The sequence below is a fragment of the Carcharhinus amblyrhynchos genome, chromosome 25 (genome assembly GCF_965287045.1).
Source record: "Carcharhinus amblyrhynchos chromosome 25, sCarAmb.v2.hapA, whole genome shotgun sequence".
NCBI classification, from domain to species: Eukaryota; Metazoa; Chordata; class Chondrichthyes; order Carcharhiniformes; family Carcharhinidae; genus Carcharhinus; species Carcharhinus amblyrhynchos.
In genome coordinates this window covers 42,325,250-42,342,877 of record NC_137348.1, presented here as the reverse complement: position 1 = coordinate 42,342,877, position 17,628 = coordinate 42,325,250, and the positions used below count along the sequence as shown (strand labels likewise).

Sequence of the window (17,628 nt, the reverse complement as noted above, 5' to 3'; positions counted from 1 at the left end):
TTATTGCCCCCTCTCTCTCTGGGATTTATTGCCCCCTCTCTCTCTGGGATTTATTACCCCCTCTTTCTGGGTTTATTGCCCCCTCTCTCTCTGGGATTTATTGCCCCCTCTTTCTGGGGCTTATTACCCCCTCTCTCTGGGGTTTATTACCCCCTCTCTCTGGGGTTTATTACCCTCTTTCTCTGGGTTTAATGCCCCTTCTCTCTCTGGGGTTTATTGCCCTCTCGGGTGCTGTTGTCTCAGGTGTGTGGCTGACGCCCAGCCGCGGGTGGAAGGGGCGGTTCCGGGGCAGGTTCAGGATAAGAAGCCGGGACTGGAGGCGGGAGTGTCCGCGGGCCATGGAGCTGCCGGCTGCCTGGTTATGGCTCCCCGCTGCCGGCTTGGGGCTGCTGGCCGGCGGCTTCTTTCTGCTGCCCGGCTGCCTGGAGCTGGCACTCGGGCTCCTGCTCCTGCTCCTCTCCCTGCGGTACCTCCTGGCCGGCCCCCCGCAGCTTCTCCGAGCCGCTCACCAGGTGGGCTACATCCCCGAGCCCGGCTCCAGCAAGTGGCAGACGGCCAATGAGGTCCGGAGGAGGCGGAAGAAAGGGGAGCTGCCCCCGGTCTACCCCAATGGCTGGTACCGAGTGCTGGACTCGCAACAACTCCGGGAGGGACAGGTGAAGAACATCACCATCTTCGGTAAGGTGGGACCTGGCAGGCGGCGAGGGGGGCGTTGGTGCTGGGGACAGGTGTGTGCGTGTGTGGGTGCTGGGGACAGGTGTGTGCGTGTGTGGGTGCTGGGGACAGGTGTGTGGGTGTGTGGGTGCTGGGGACAGGTGTGTGGGTGTGTGGGTGCTGGGGACAGGTGTGTGGGTGTGTGGGTGCTGGGGACAGGTGTGTGGGTGTGTGGGTGCTGGGGACAGGTGTGTGGGTGCTGGGGACAGGTGTGTGGGTGTGTGGGTGCTGGGGACAGGTGTGTGGGTGTGTGGGTGCTGGGGACAGGTGTGTGGGTGCGTGGGTGCTGGGGACAGGTGTGTGGGTGCGTGGGTGCTGGGGACAGGTGTGTGGGTGCGTGGGTGCTGGGGACAGGTGTGTGGGTGCGTGGGTGCTGGGGACAGGTGTGTGGGTGCGTGGGTGCTGGGGACAGGTGTGTGGGTGCGTGGGTGCTGGGGACAGGTGTGTGCGTGCGTGGGCGCTGGGGACAGGTGTGTGCGTGTGTGGGCGCTGGGGACAGGTGTGTGCGTGTGTGGGTGCTGGGGACAGGTGTGTGCGTCGGGAGTACAGGTTTTGTGTGAATGATTTGAATGTGTTTTGGCACAGTGTTTATAGGGTGAGGGGTTTCTGTGGGCACTAGGGTGGGGTTTATGTGGTGAGAAGTTTTCATGGTACTAGAGGAGGGTTTGTGGGGTGAGGGGTTTCTGTGGTACTGGGCCAATGTTTATGGGATGAGGGGTCAGTGGGCATTGGGGTGGGGTTAATGGGTGGGGGGTTTCTGTGGGCACTGGGGGAGGGTTGATGTGATTTGCAGGTGCTTGGGGCATTTGTTAATGTTCGGTTTTGAATGGTCAGTGTAATCTGTGAGTTTTGTTATAATAAGGGGTGGTATCTGTAACCACAGTGATGGGAATCTGATATACAATCACACCGGCTGGAATTACTGGTGAATAATAAACCTGTGTTGTGGACAGTATGTCAGTAATTACGGTATACAGTTTCAGCAGTCAGGGCCAAGTACTGTCAAGTGTTAATCTATGTGAGCTGCACAGATTTGGGATTTGACAATCCGTGGCATGGTTGTAAAAGAGCTCTTCATTGAGTGAGATTGAGTAGGAAGCTGCCTCAAAGAGACGCTGTCCTCTTGCTGTATTGTGAATAAAATTTCCTGCAGTGTTGACAGTGCTGATGGACCCCAGAGGCTCCAAACCTGAAGCACCAAACTGAAAGCAATTGTGCTGGAATAGAAAGAGCTGAGTGAACGTCAGTGTTTAGCAGGAACTAATGGTTAATCCTGGGCTTGTGGGCACAGAACACACACAAGTCTCTCAGAACCTTTGCAAGTCGCTGAACTGTCTGACAATCTCCTGTGAGCGAGAACACTTTGGTTGGTTTAAGTTTGGTCTACGCAGATATTGATATAAACTATTAGACAGAATTTTGTCCCATGTTACTTCATCTTCAGCATCTGCATGAACCATACAGCCCCTACAGTGCAAAAGGCCATTTGGCCCATTGAGTCTGCACTGACTCTCTGATGGGACATCTTACTCAGTGTTAGCCACTGTACCACAGTGCCATTGGGACTCATGGAGGAGTTGGATTGAGGTTTAGGGTTGCTAGGGGTGGGGGGGGGGGGGCGGTTTAAAGTGGTTTGCGATATTGAGGGGCTGTGACATGGGGTCTAGTGTTTTAAGATTACCAGGACTGAGTTTCAAGTCATCCAGATTGGAAGGGTTCAAGTTTGTCAGGATTAATTCAGTTACAAAGCACCTTCAGAAAACAGGAATCAACTTTCTTACAAACATACAAAATAGGAGCCCAAGTAGAACATTTGGCCCCTCGAGCCTGTTCTGCCATTTAAAAAGATCATAGTTGATCTGTTTGTTTATCAAATTCCACATTCCCATCTACCCCCAATAATTTTATATTCTTGTTAGATGAAAATCCAATCTATTTCCTCTTTAAAAGATTCAGTGACTCTCCCTCCATCACCTTCTGAGCCAGAGAGTTCGAAAGTCACGCAACCTTGAAAAAGATTCTCCTCATCTCCATCCCATATAGGCAACCCCTAATTTTAAAACAGTGCCCCTTAGTTCTGGATTCACATGCAAGAGGAAAATTCTCTCCTCATTCACCTTGTCAATACTGTTCAGAGTCTTGGGTACTTTAATCAAGTTACCCCTAGTGCTTCTAAATTCCAGTGGAAACAAGCCCAGTCTGTCCAACTTTTCCATCCATTTGTATCAATCGAATAAACCTCTTCTGAACCGTCTCCAACACATTTACCCTTTCCCTAAATAAGGAAACCAAAACTGCATACAATATTTGCGATGTGATCTCACCAATACTCTATAACTGAAGCATAACATCTTTACTCTTATGTTTGCTTCATCTTGTAATAAAGGACAGCCTTCTTAGTTACATGTTTACCTGCACATTAACCTTTTATAACTCATGCACTAGGAATATCTAGACCTGGGGTGGCACAGTGGCACAGTGGTTAGCATTGCTGCTTCATTGCTCCAGGGACCTGGGTTCAATTCCTGGCTCGGGTCACTGTCTGTGTGGAGTTTTCACGTCCTCCTTGTGTCTGTGTGGGTTTCCTCCCACTGCCCAAAGATGTGCAGGTTAAGTTGATTGGGCATGCTAAAATTGCCCCTTAGTACCCTGAGATGCATAGGTTAAAAGGATTAGCAGGTAAATACGTAGGGATATGGGGGTAGAGCCTAGTGGGATTGTGGTTGGTGCAGACTTGAAGGGCCTCTTTTTGCACTGTAGGGTTCTATGATTCTATGACCCTCCGCACTTTAGAATTCAGTCGTCATTCCTCGTTTAAGTAACCCTGCCATAGTGAACAACTTCATTTTCCACATGTACTCCATCTGCCAAACTTTTGCCCATTCACTTGATCTATCTGTATCTGTCTGCAACCTCCTTATGTCCTCTTCATATCATACTTTCCTACCTATCCTTGCGACTTCTGCAAATTTAGCTACCATGCCTTCACTCCTTTCATTTAAACCATTTATAAATTGTAAAACGTTGGGGCCCCAGTGCAGACCCTACAGTACATCTACAGGCTTCCCTTTATTCATAGCACTTACCACTACATCAAAGAATTCCAATAAATTGTTTAAATGTGATTTACAAAGCTACAGTGATCCTTCCTGATTACTTTGAATTTCTTTAAGTGCTGTCTTTAATGATCAATTCTAGCACCTTCCCCATGACACACATCAAACTAACTGATGTACAGTTTCCTGTTTCTTGCATCTGTCAGTTTTTGAATAGAGGGATTATATTTGCTACATTCCAATCTGATGGAGCCTTTGCAGAAGCTGGAGAATTTTGGAAAATTAACACCAATGCATCAATGATCTCGCTCGCCACCTCTTAAGACACAAGGGTGAAGTCCATCAGGACCTGGAGACTTGTCTACTCGCAATTCCATCAGTTTGTTCAGTGCCATTTCCCTTGTGATTGTCATTTTACCAACTTCCTCCCTTCTTTCCACCCCTTGATTTACAGCTATTACTGGAATGTTTTTATATCTTTGATAGTGAAGACAGAAACAAAATGTTTGTTCATTTCATTCACCATTTCCTTATTATCTACTATTAATTCCCTATTCTCATCTCTAGAGGACCAACACTCAGGTTACTTACTCTTCTTTTTAAATACCTGTAGAAACTCTTAGTATCCATTTTACATTGCTAGCCAGCTTTCTCTCATACTCTAATTTCTTTCAGTTGTAGAATTCCTACAGTGCAAAAGAAGGCCATTTGCCTCATTGAGTCTGCACCCACTCTCCGACAGAGCATCTAACACAGTCCCTTCACATATTTGCCTCACTAATTCTCTTAACCTATACATCTTGGGACACTAGGAGGACAAGTTAGCATGGCCAATCCATTTAACCCCCACATCTTTCGACTGCGTGAGGAAGCCTGAGCACCCGAAGGAAACCCATGCAGTCACAGGGAGAACATGCAAACTCCACAGTGACCAAAAGCCAGAATTGAACCCGGGTCCTCAGTGATGTGAGGCAACAATACTAACCATTGTCCCACTCATACATCCTACTGATTAACTTTTTAGTCTTTCTTTGTGGTTCTCTATATTCTGGCCAATCATCTGTCCTGCTTCATCTTTGTGCAGTTGTATGCTTTTTCCTGAAGTTTGACACTTTCCTACTTTAGTTAACCAAGGATGGTGGGTCTATCCCTTAGAATTTTTCTTCATAATAGGAGTATACTTCTGAATATTCTGAAATATTCCCTTAAATGTTTCAGATTGCTTCTTTATTGCTCTAGCCTCATCCCTGTTGGCCTTAGCTAGCTCAGCTTTCATGTCCATATAATCACTCTTACTTACATTTAAAACACTAGTCACAGACCCACTCTTCTTCACTTCATAGTGCATATGAAATTCAATCACATTGTGGTTATTGCTTTCGAGGACTGCCTTTACTCTGAAGTCATTCATTAATCCTGTTACATTTCACAATACCAGCTCTAATATAACCTACTCTCTGGTTGGTTCCAGAATGTGCTGCTCTAAAAAAAATTGTCTCAAAGGCATTTCAATGTTCCTTTGTGCATTAGTCACAAATAACATTACCTTTCTACTGTGAGAGTGTTGGAGGGGCAAGGGGAGCTGGGTGTACATGTGCATGCCATTGAAAGTGGCATACAGGATCCTAGGCTTTATTAACAGAGGCAAAATGTACAAGAGCAAAAGGCAATTGTATAAGACACTAGTTCAGCCTTAGCTGGAGAATTGTGCCCAGTACTGGGAGTTACGCTTTAGGAAGGATTTGAAGGCATTGGAGAGAGTGTGGAAAAGATTCATGAGAATGGTTCCAGGGACGAGGAACTTCACTTACGTGGATAGATTGGAGAGGTTGGGACTGTTTTTCTTGGAGAGAAGAAGGCTGAGTAGAGATTTGATAGAGATGTCCAAAATCATGAGGTATATGGACAGAGTAGCTAGGGGGAAACTTTTCCCGTTGGTGAAAGGATAGAGAATTGAGAAAAGAAGCAATGGAGACACAGGGAGAAACAGAGATACATGGGGAGAAATATTTGCAAGCAGTGAGTAGTTAGGGCCTGGAATGCGCTGCCTGAGGGTGTGGGGAGGGCAGGTTTAATTGAGGCATTCAAAAGTGTCAGGTATTCAGACCGTTAAGTGAAAAGGAAGAACGTGAAAGATTGACAGGAGAAAAGCACCACGTGCATTGCTCGAGACTCAATGGGCTGAATGACTTCTTTCTGGGCTGTAATGACTCTGTGAAATGCATGAGTTACAGAACAGGCCATTCAGCTCCATGGTCCAGTAGTGGTATTTCTCCACAAGGCCTCCTCCCATTCTACTTCACTCACTCCATCAGCCTATCCTCTGATTCTTTCTCCCTTGTGTATTAATGAATAAAACCAAGAGGTGTAGCAGATTGCTTCAGAGGTAAACAAAATACCAAATTTCAATCTCCCAGTAGTCAGAAGCATTGAATTGTGACGCACTCCTTGTTTACATAGGAATTTTGTTATTGCAGGGAACTAGATAAAAATAGATGGCATTTTAATATATTGCAAGTACATATCTCTCAGCTCAGACAACAAGCTGACACACTCTTAATTTTTAAGGGCTTGGTAGCACAGAATTTGAGTGTTGATGAAAAGAGAGACAAGTTGCTGAAATTTTTCAGCTTGCACTCATCAGGACAAAGGAAAGAATGTCAAATTTCAAACTATCACAACAATTTATACCATAGGAAATAAGGGTGCTATAGGCTCGCCAAACTCCTGGGTAATTCAGAAAAGGTTTGAGCCAATATTCCTCTTGTTTTCCGAGAATGGGTCCCTATGTATGAATGGATGAGGCTTCTAAAGAGTGTGGGGTAGGTCACTGGGCTTTCTTTCCTGCTCTGCCATTCAGTGAAATGCTGGCTGATCTGATTGTAAACTCCCACCTATCCCGGATAACCTTTCACCCCTTGTTTATCAAGAATCTATCCACCTCTGCCTTGAAAATGTTTAAGGACTTGGCCTCCACTGCCTTTTGGGGAAGAGAGTTCCAAGGATTGCTCAGCAAGTACTGTCTTTTGGGGAATAATTATATCTGTTTAGTCTTATTTTGGCTTATGCAGGTCTGGGCTGGTCGAGTACACTCTGCCCATGACAAACAACTGAAGGAACATACTGTTTGATTCAATTCTCTAATCCCTGGGACGTATGATTGATATACCTGTCATTGCACCTACACTGAAATCCACACACTACATGACTCAACTGTGTTCTTGGAATGCTACTGGGATAGTTTCCTTGAACAGTGTGTCTTGGAGCCGACAAGGGAGCAAGCTATCTTGGATCTGGTGGTATGCAATGAGGCAGGTAGAATTAGGGACCTTGTGGTGAAGGATCCTCTTGGGAAGAGTGATCATTGTATGGTGGAGTTTCTGTTGCAGATGGAGGAGGAGAAAGTGGGTTCCTGGACCTGTGTCCTTTGTTTGAACAGAGGAGAGTACGATAGGATGAGAGAGGAATTGGCGAATGTTGATTGGGGGAGCACATTGGAAGGTAGGTCTGCTGAGGAACAGTGGAGGATCTTTAAGGAGATCTTTCTTGGTGCTTAGCAGAAATTTATTCCGATGGTTAAAAAGGATCGTAGGAGGAGAGATAATCAGCCGTGGATAACGAAGGAGGTAAAGGAAAGTATTAAATTAAAAGCGGATGCATTTACAGTAGCTAAGAGTAGTGGGCGAGAAGAGGATTGGGAGAGGTTTAAATATCAACAGAGAATGACGAAGAAGTTGATAAAGAAGGGTAGGATAAACTATGAAGCTGGGCTAGCGCTTAATATAAAAAAGAATAGTAAGAGTTTTTATAAATATATAAAAAGGAAGAGGCTGACTCGGGTGAACGTTGGACCCTTAGAGGATTAGAGGGGGGACTTAGTGGTAGGGGATGGGGAAATGGCTGAGGCCTTGAATAACTTTTTTGTTTCGGTCTTCACGGAGGAAGACATGAATAATTTGCTGGGTGTTAGTGATGGAAAGATGGTAGGAGTGGAGGGCCTGAATGACATTATTGTTACTAGAGAGGCAGTGCTCAACAGACTGGAGGGACTGATTGTGGACAAGTCCCCAGGACCAGATGGAATGCGTCCAAGGGTTCTGAAAGAAATGGCGGAGGTGATAGTGGATGCCTTGATGATTATTTTCCAAACATCACTGGATTCCGGGGAAGTGCCGGAAGATTGGAAAACGGCTAATGTTACGCCGTTGTTTAAGAAGGGTGGCAGGCAAAAGGCAGGGAATTATAGACCGGTTAGTTTAACGCCTGTTGTAGGTAAAATGTTAGAATCCGTGATCAAGGAGAAAATAGCGAGGCATCTTGAGGAGAATTGTTTGGTAGAGCAGACGCAGCACGGTTTCGTTAAGAGGAAGTCGTGTCTGACGAATTTATTGGAGTTCTATGAGGATGTGTCTAGGGCGGTGGATAGAGGAGAGCCGGTGGATGTGGTGTTTCTTGATTTTCAGAAAGCGTTTGATAAGGTGCTGCACAAGAGGTTATTACAGAAGGTCAGGGGGCATGGAGTTGGGATAGGGTGTTAGTGTGGATAGGGGATTGGCTGTCAGATAGGAGGCAGAGAGTGGGGGTCAATGGGTGCTATTCGGATTGGCGGTTGGTGACTAGTGGAGTGCCCCAGGGATCGGTGCTGGGGCCTCAGCTATTTACCATTTATATAGATGATCTGGAGGAGGGAACCGAGTGTATGGTGTCGAAATTTGCTGATGACACCAAGATTGGTGGAACGGCAAATTGTGCGGAGGGTGTGGAAAGTCTGCAGAAGGATCTGGATAGGCTGGGCGAATGGGCCAAAAACTGGCAAATGGAATTTAATGTTGGCAAGTGTGAAGTTGTCCACTTTGGTAGGAATAATGGTAGGAAGGACTATTACTTACGTGGCGAAAAACTGTAGCAGGCGACGGTGCAGAGGGACCTCGGGGTCCTTGTGCATGAGTTGCAAAAACCCAGCCTGCAGGTGCAGCAGGTGGTCAGGAAGGCGAATGGGATGCTGGCCTTCATAGCAAGGGGGATTGAGTATAAAAGTAGGGAGGTCTTGCTGCAACTGTACAGGGCACTGGTGAGGCCGCAGCTGGAGTACTGTGTGCAGATTTGGTCGCCGCACTTAACGCAAGGATATTTTGGCCTTGGAGGGAGTGCAGAGGAGGTTTACTAGGCTGATACCAGAGTTGAGGGGGTTGAGCTATGAGGAGAGGCTGAATAAACTAGGCTTGTACTCGTTAGAGTTTAGAAGAATGAGGGGAGATCTCATTGAGACATATAAGATGATGAATGGGATGGATAGGATAGAGGTGGAGAGGCTCTTCCCGCTCAGAAAGGACAGTAGGACTAGAGGGCACAGCCTCAAGATAAAAGGGGGGCGGTTTAGAACGGAGTTGAGGAGGAACTTCTTCACTCAAAGGGTGGCGAATCTCTGGAATTCTCTGCCCGTTGAAGTGGTGGAGGCTGCCTCGCTAAATATTTTTAAGACGCGGGTTGATGGGTTTTTGATAAGTGAGGGGATTAAGGGTTATGGGGAGAGGGCGGGAATGTGGAACTGAGCCACGACAGATCAGCCATGATCTTATTGAATGGCGGGGCAGGCTCGAAGGGCTAGATGGCCTACTCCTGCTCCTATTTCTTATGTTCTTATGTTCTTAGAGACAGAATGGTAGCATCCTGTGAGTGGAAATAGCACTTATGCTGCCTCTGCACTGTAACAGGGTAAAACCACATCCTTAACCTGTTGGTGAAATTTTTCAGATACTTCTTTCCAGGGTAATTTGAGGCCAAGCTGCCCTGCCTTCTTTAAAGGGAAAATAAAATTTATAAAGTTGTTTGTTAGCTTACAAGTAGGCTTACATTAACTCTGCAATGAAGTTACTGTGAAAATCCCCTAGTCACCACACGCCAGCACCTGTTTGGGTACACTGACGGAAAATTTAGCCTGACCAATACACCTAACCAGCCTGTCTTTCGGGCTGTGGGAGGAAACCAGAGCACCCGGAGGAAACCCACGCAAACTCCACACAGTCACCCAAGCCGGGAGTTAAATCAAGTCCCAGATATTCTAAGGCAGCAGTGCTAACCACTGTGCCATCGTGCAGCCCCAAACTCAAATCAGTCAAAACTGTGATGCCAAGCAATCTATTGTTCTGGGTTTAGTGTAATACTGACATTGCACTGAGCACTGACTCAAAATGATACCCATTGTTCCCTCAACTGATAACTGTGTGGTGTGGTCCTCAAATCAGTGAAGAAATTGCCTGTTGCGTAAATCTAAATCAGAGTACAGTAGAAATCCCTGACAGGCTGGAGGTGTAACAATGGCTGTCTCAAAGCCACGTATTATAGAAAACGCCTAACTCACACAATATGGGTAAATGTACCTCAAGCCTGTAGCTTTAAGCAAACATCTGCCACCATTCAGTAACCAAGGAAGTAAAAGACTCAGCCATCAATAAACACTCGCCTTCTATTTTACCAACTAGCACACAATATGATTGAGGCTCGCGTGCACTCACTGTTTGAAAATGAGCATTGCAATTCCAGGTCAAATGATAGTGAGGGCCAGTACTCATTTTACACACTTTGCACCAGCAATTTTCCACATCAATTTCTAATTAACTATGTGGGTTATCACCAACACTGAACAGGGTCATCGGGAAATGCATTATTAGTAAGTGAGGGCAGGACGGAAATGTGAGAATTATTGACCATCGATCTGTCGCATGAATCTCGTCAGCAGCGGTATAATCAGACCATTGCTGTGAATTACATGGGACAGTGGTTAGTACTGCTGCCTCACAGTGCCAGGGACCTGGGTTCAATTCCTGGCTTGAGTCACTGTCTGTGTGGAGTTTGCACGTTCTCCCAGTGCCTGCATGGGTTTCCTCCTGTACTCTGGTTGCCTCCCACAGTCCGAAAAAGTGCTGGTTAGGTGCATTGACTGTGCTAAATTGCCCCTTAGTGTCAGGGGGACTAGTTAAGGTAAATGCATGGGGCTGCGGCGGGATTGTGGTCAGTGCAGACTCAATGGGCCGAATGGCCACCTTCTGCACTGTAGAATTCTATGCTTACGGCAATATAATCAGACTATTGCTGTATATATTACAGGAATATAATCAAACCATTACTGTATATTACGGCAGTATAATCCAACCATTGCTGTAGTTTACAGGAATATAATCAGACCATTACTGTATATTACAGTAATATAATCCGACTGTTGCTGTATATTACAGCAATATAATCCGACCGTTGCTGTATATTACGGCAGTATAATCCGACCGTTGCTGTATATTACGGCAGTATAATCCGACCGTTGCTGTATATTACGGCAGTATAATCCGACCGTTGCTGTATATTACGGCAGTATAATCCGACCGTTGCTGTATATTACGGCAGTATAATCCGACCGTTGCTGTATATTACGGCAGTATAATCCGACCGTTGCTGTATATTACGGCAGTATAATCCGACCGTTGCTGTATATTACGGCAGTATAATCCGACCGTTGCTGTATATTACGGCAGTATAATCCGACCGTTGCTGTATATTACGGCAGTATAATCCGACCGTTGCTGTATATTACGGCAGTATAATCCGACCGTTGCTGTATATTACGGCAGTATAATCCGACCGTTGCTGTATATTACGGCAGTATAATCCGACCGTTGCTGTATATTACGGCAGTATAATCCGACCGTTGCTGTATATTACGGCAGTATAATCCGACCGTTGCTGTATATTACGGCAGTATAATCCGACCGTTGCTGTATATTACGGCAGTATAATCTGACATAGATAAATCCATGAAATAAAGTGGTACTTTTTGATGGGGTGTATATCAAATCTTAAATAGAAATGTAATATTCAAATGAACAACACGGCAGGTGGCACAGTGGTTAGCACAGCTGCCTCACAGCACCAGAGAGTCAGTTCAATTCAATTCCTGCCTCAGGTCACTGTATATGTGGAGTCTGCACGTTCTCCCCGTGTCTGCGTGGGTTTCCTCCAGATGCTCCAGTTTCCCCCCACAGTTCGAAGATGTGCGGGTTAGGTGCATTGGCCAAGCTAAATTGTCCCTTAGTGTCAGGAAGATTACCTGGTTAAATATGCAGGTTTACAGGAATAGGGCCTGGGTGGGATTGTGGTCAATACAGACTCAATGGGCCGAATAGCCTCCTTCTGTACTGTATGACACAGTTCACGTTCTCACCCTCCTGAGTTACATGAACAATTTGTCAGTGTTTCCTCTAAGCTGCGCAGCCAATGCCGCAACATTTCAGTTCCTGACAGGCTGCACACCCCTTTAACTTAACATTTTCTTTATTTATCTACAGGGTGTGGGTATCGCTGGCTGGACCAGCATCTGTTGCCCATCCCTAATTGCCCTTAAATGAAGTGACTTGCTAGGGCATTTCAGAGTCAACCACATTGCTGTGGCTCTGGAGTCACGTATAGGCCAGACTGAGTAAGGACGGCAGATTTCCTTTCCTAAAGGACATTAGTGATGGGTTTTTACATAGAACGTAGAATACTACAGCACAAACAAGCCCTTCGGCCCACAAGTTGTGCCGATCACATCTATACCTACCAAGCCATAGAACTATCTGTAACTCCCAATCCCATTAAATCCCATATACTCATCCAGAAGTCTTTTAAAAGATCCCAGCAAGTTCGCCTCTACCACCACCGACGGCAGCCGATTCCACTCACTCACCACCCTCTGAGTGAAAACTTACCCCTGACATCTCCTCTGTACTTGCTCCCCAGCACCTTAAACCTGTGTCCTCTCGTAGCGACTATTTCAGCCCTGGGAAATAGCCTCCGAGAATCCACCCTATCTGTTCCTTTCAACATTTTATAAACCTCTATCAGGTCACCTCTCAACCTTGGTCTCTCCAGAGAGAAGAGACCTAGCTCCCTCAACCTATCCTCATAAGGCATGCCTCCCAATCCAGGCAACATCCTTGTAATTCTCGTGTGCACCCTCGCAATAGCTTCCACATCCTTCCTGTAGTGAGGCGACCAGAACTGCGCACAGTACTCCAAGTGGGGTCTGACAAGGGTCTTATAAAGTTGCAGCGTTACCTCCCAACTCCTAAACTCAATCCCTCGATTAATGAAGGCCAGTACACCATACGCCTTCTTGACCACATCCTCCACCTGCGAGGCAGATTTAAGAGTCCTGTGGCCCGAAAGACCCCAAGATCCTTCTGCTCCTCTACACTGCTAAGACTCCTACCCTTGATATTGTATTCCTTCATCCCATTGGTCCTGCCAAAATGGACCACTACACATTTATCCACGTTGAAGTCCATCTGCCACTTCTCCGCCCAGTCTTGCATCCTATCTATGTCACGCTACAACTTCTGACATTCCTCCAGAGTATCCACAACACCACCAACCTTCGTATCGTTGGCGAACTTACTAACCCATCCCTCCACTTCCTCATCCAGGTCATGTATGAAAATGACAAACAGCAAGGGTCCTAGAACAGATCCCTGGGGCACTCCACTGGTGACTGACCTCCATACAGAAAAAGACCCATCCACAACCACTTTCTGTCTTCTGCAGGCAAGCCAGTTCTGGATCCACAAGGCCAAAGCCCCTTGGATCCCATGCCCTCTCACCCTCTCAAGAAGTCTTGCATGGGGGACCTTATCAAACGCCTTTCTGAAGTCCATGTAAAGCACGTCCACCGCTCTTCCTTCGTCAATGTGTTCAGTCACATTTTCAAAGAACTCAACTAGGCTCATAAGGCACGACCTGCCCTTGACAAAGCCGTGCTGACTATTTCTGATCATTCTAAACTTCTCTAAATGCTCATAAATCTTGTCCCTCAGAATCCTCTCCATCAACTTACCAACCACTGAGGTCAGACTCACCGGTCGGTAATTTCCGGGGCTGTCCCTGTTCCCTTTCTTGAAATTGACAATTGATGATGGTTTCATGGTCATTGGTAGACTTTTAATTCCAGATTTTTATTGAATTAAAAATTCACCGTCTGTTGTGGTCGGATTTGAACCCATCTCTTTAGAGAATTACTCTGGGTCTTGGGATTACTAGTCCAGTGGCAACACCACTAGGGTGATGACGGGGTCACTGGGCTGGTCAGCGATCTGGAAGGCCGGAAGTGCGGGGCCACTGACAGATCGGGACATATGCAGTGGCCTACTCAGCGCTATGCTGGTAGTCTCTCCAGTGGAAATAGCCCTGCTCGCTGAATGTTAGCGTGATTCATGCTGAGGAACTCTGCGGTGCACAGAGTGTGGGAGATTCACTTTGAAACTCCCGCTGAAAATAACAAGCAGGATTTGCTCCAGTTTTCATGCAAATAGCACATGTAGAATTTTTGGGGGGAATCGCCCCAACATACCTCACTTACACACATGGTTATTATACTGAATGTATTCAAACACAAGTCATTCCTGCTCTCAGTTAATCTTCTGAGGAAAGTTAGGTGGGTGGGGATCTTTCACAGGCTCCAAAGCTTCAGCTCGTGCTTGGTTCCTCTCATTATTTAGTATAGGCAGGTGAGGCAACCATTTGCCAGAGAAAAGTATGAATGAAGTATTTTCAATATTTCTTCACCATGGAGAGGTGTAACATTGATTCTTAGATGTTTCCAGCTAATGTTACTTTTCTTCCGATTGTATTCATATCATTTTTCCTGACCCAGTGATTTATCATAAAACTCACCTTTATTGTCCATTATTACCGAGCATGATTTTAGACAATTTTCTTATTTACATCTTTTACACTCTGTCATAGAATCATAGAACCCTACAATGCAGAAGGAGGCCATTTGGCCCATCGAGTCTGCACCGACCACAATCCCACCCAGGCCCTACCCCCCCATGCATTTACCTTAGCTAATCCCCCTGACACTATGGGGCAATTTAGCATGGCCAATCCATCTAACCCACAACCTTTCAGACTGTGGGAGGAAATGGGAGAAAACCCACGCAGACACGAGGAGAACATGCATTCCCCCATTGTGTATGGGTCACATTCTGAGCTCCAAGAGACCATTATACAACTGGGTGTTGCTGACTTGACATACACTTCCCAGCCAGTGAGGCAAATAAGATTGTGGGGAGATTTCTTCGAGGTGTACCAGGCTGATTCTGGGGATGGCTGGACTGATGTATGAGGAGACATTGACTAGGTTAGGATTATTTTTTTACTGGCGTTCAGACAAATGAGGAGGGATCTCATAGAGACTTACAAAATTCTAACAGGACTAGACAGAGTAGATGCAGGAGGATGTTCCTGATGGTGGGGGAGTCCAGACCAGGGGTCACAGTCTGAGGATTCAGAGTAGACCATTTAGGTCGGAGGTGAGAAGATATTTCTTCACCTGAAGAGTGGTGAACCTGTGGAATTCATTACCACAGTAATGAAGTAGTTAATGCCAAAACGTTGAGTGTATTCAAGAGGCACTTGGGAGAAAAAGCAGGAGTAAGGCCATTGAATTAGATGATCTACCATGATCGCAACAACTGGCAGAGCAGGCTTGAAGAGCCAAATGGCCTCCTCCTGCTCTTATCTTCTATGTTTCTAAGTGTACAAGACTTGAAGGCAGACACTGTTTTCCCACTAACTGATGGTACATAGACTGTGGGGAACAGAGATGGAAGAATTTGTGCAAGAGATTATGTGAGGAAGAACCTTTTTTACACAGCTTGTGATAAGGACCTAGGGGTGGGGAATTGGAATGGGGAAGGGAGAGGTGAAGGAAATAAACTTGCAGGGCTTTGGGGTTAGAGCAGGGGTAAGAAAATGTTAATTGAAATTGAATGATGATTCTGAGACAATTAAAGCTACAGCTATGATTTGCCCCAATCACAGGGATGGCACGGTGGCACAGTGGTTAGCACTGCTGCCTCACAGCTCCAGAGATCCGGTTTCAATTCCAGCCTCGGGTCACTGTCTGCACGTTCTCCCCATGTCAATGTGGGTTTCCTCTGGGTGCTCTGGTTTCCTCCCACACTCCAAAGATGTGTGGGTTACATTCATTGACCATGCTAATTTGCCCCTTGGTGTCACGGGGTTTAACAGGGTAAACGCATAGGGTTATGGGGATAGGCTTGGATGGGATTGTTGTCAGTGCAGTCTTGATGGGCCAAATGGCCTCCTCCTGCACTGTAGGGATTCAATGATTCTATATAAGAATTCTCAGATAAATCTCTGCTGAATTGATGAAAGACTCCTTCTGTGCTGTAAATTTCTCTATGTCCAGGCTGAGTAGATGAGTGTTGGAGTGCGAATCATCATTGTTGGGTTAAACGTATGCCTTTGACAGGCTAATCTTTATTCCACCTTGATACCAATCTGTTGTCTATAGAAACAAGCCAATCGTCAGCTTAAAACAACCCAATCTGAGTCATAAACTAAAAGAAAGCATTATAACTTTACACCCAGCGCTGGAAGATAGCAAGCAGAAGTTTACTATTCAATTACTTCTCAAATCTGGTCTTGTGTTTTTACTGATTAGGGAAATCAGAAGTAAGAGGTGATTTAAGTTCAAGACATGGAACTCTAAAATTCACTTTAAACTAACATTTAATCTGGAGTTGTAACTTTATCTCTGATTCCCTTTATTGTTATTAGCTCTGTACTTTATGAAGGTATGAGACATTTTGTGATTTTATAAACTTGTAGGAATAAATTTTAATGTTAATTCAAATTGTGCAATGGTTCTGTGCAATTAAAATTGGAGCTATGATTTGCTCCAGTCATAGATATAAAAAAATCTTAAATTGATCTCTGCTTAAATAGTTGTAGACTAATGATCTTACAAGCTTAAAACAAATTGATTTATAGAATGTGGACACTTCTAGCAGGACCAGAACTTATTGCCCCAGGAAAGGTGGTTGTGAGCTCCCTTTTGAATATAATCAAAAGGTTTGCTAGGCGTTTCTCATTTAAGAATCAACCACATGGCTGTGACTCTGGAGTCACATGTAGTCAGGATGTGGAGATGCTGGCATTGGACTGGGTAAACACAGTAAGAAGTCTCACAACACCAGGTTAAAGTCCAACAGGTTTATTTGGTAGCAAAAGCCACTAGCTTTTGGAGCGCTGCTCCTTCGTCAGTTAAGTGGGAGTTCTGTTCACAAACAGGGCATATAAAGACACAAACTCAATTTACAAAATAATGATTGGAATGCAAGTCTTTACAGGTAATCAAGTCTTAAAGGTATAGACAATGTGAGTGGAGAGAGGGTTGAGCATAGGTTAAAGAGATGTGTATTGTCTCCAGCCAGGACAGTTAGTGAGATTTTGCAAGCCCAGGCAAGTTGTGGGGGTTACAGATAGTGTGACATGAACCCAAGATCCTGGTTGAGGCCATCCTCATGTGTGCAGAACTTGGCTATCAGTTTCTGCTCAGCGACTCTGCGTTGTCATGTGCCATGAGCATATAACCTGAGCCAGGAATCGAACCCGGGTCCCTGGAGCTGTGAAGCAGCAGAGCTAACCGCTGTGCTACCATGCTGCCCAGTATTGTGATACTCTTTTACCTTCTGAGGGAGAGCTTCTGTGGGCATTCAGAATCCTTGTGGATTTGTTAGATCATTATTCTCTTTAACCGCTAACTTGTCATTTTACACTATTTATAAAGAAAACAAAACAATTGGACGAAACTAAATGCCGGAAGCATTAATAACGCAAATGAAATTGAAATGAGTAAAAGCTCAAGTGTGATTGTGAGAATTGTTAGGGGTGACATGAGGACATAGTGGTTAGCACTGCTGCCTCCCAGCGCCATAGACCTAGGTTTGATTTCTGCCTTGGGTCATGGTGTGGAGTCTGCAAGTTCTCCCTGTGTCTGCGTTGGTTTTTTCCCGAGTGCTCC

The 17,628-nt window shown here is 45.6% G+C and overlaps 1 protein-coding gene across 1 annotated transcript in view; it reads left to right on the top strand.

The window, feature by feature from the left end:
• Positions 1-326: 326 nt before the first annotated feature.
• The window catches only part of LOC145358207 (cholesterol 7-desaturase nvd), a 68,602-nt gene continuing 51,300 nt past the window's right edge, over positions 327-17,628 (top strand). The window contains exon 1 of the mRNA XM_080212015.1: positions 327-678. Within this exon, the coding sequence (XP_080068141.1) occupies positions 339-678 (340 nt within the window). The 5' untranslated portion in view covers positions 327-338. The remainder of the gene's footprint in view (positions 679-17,628) is intronic.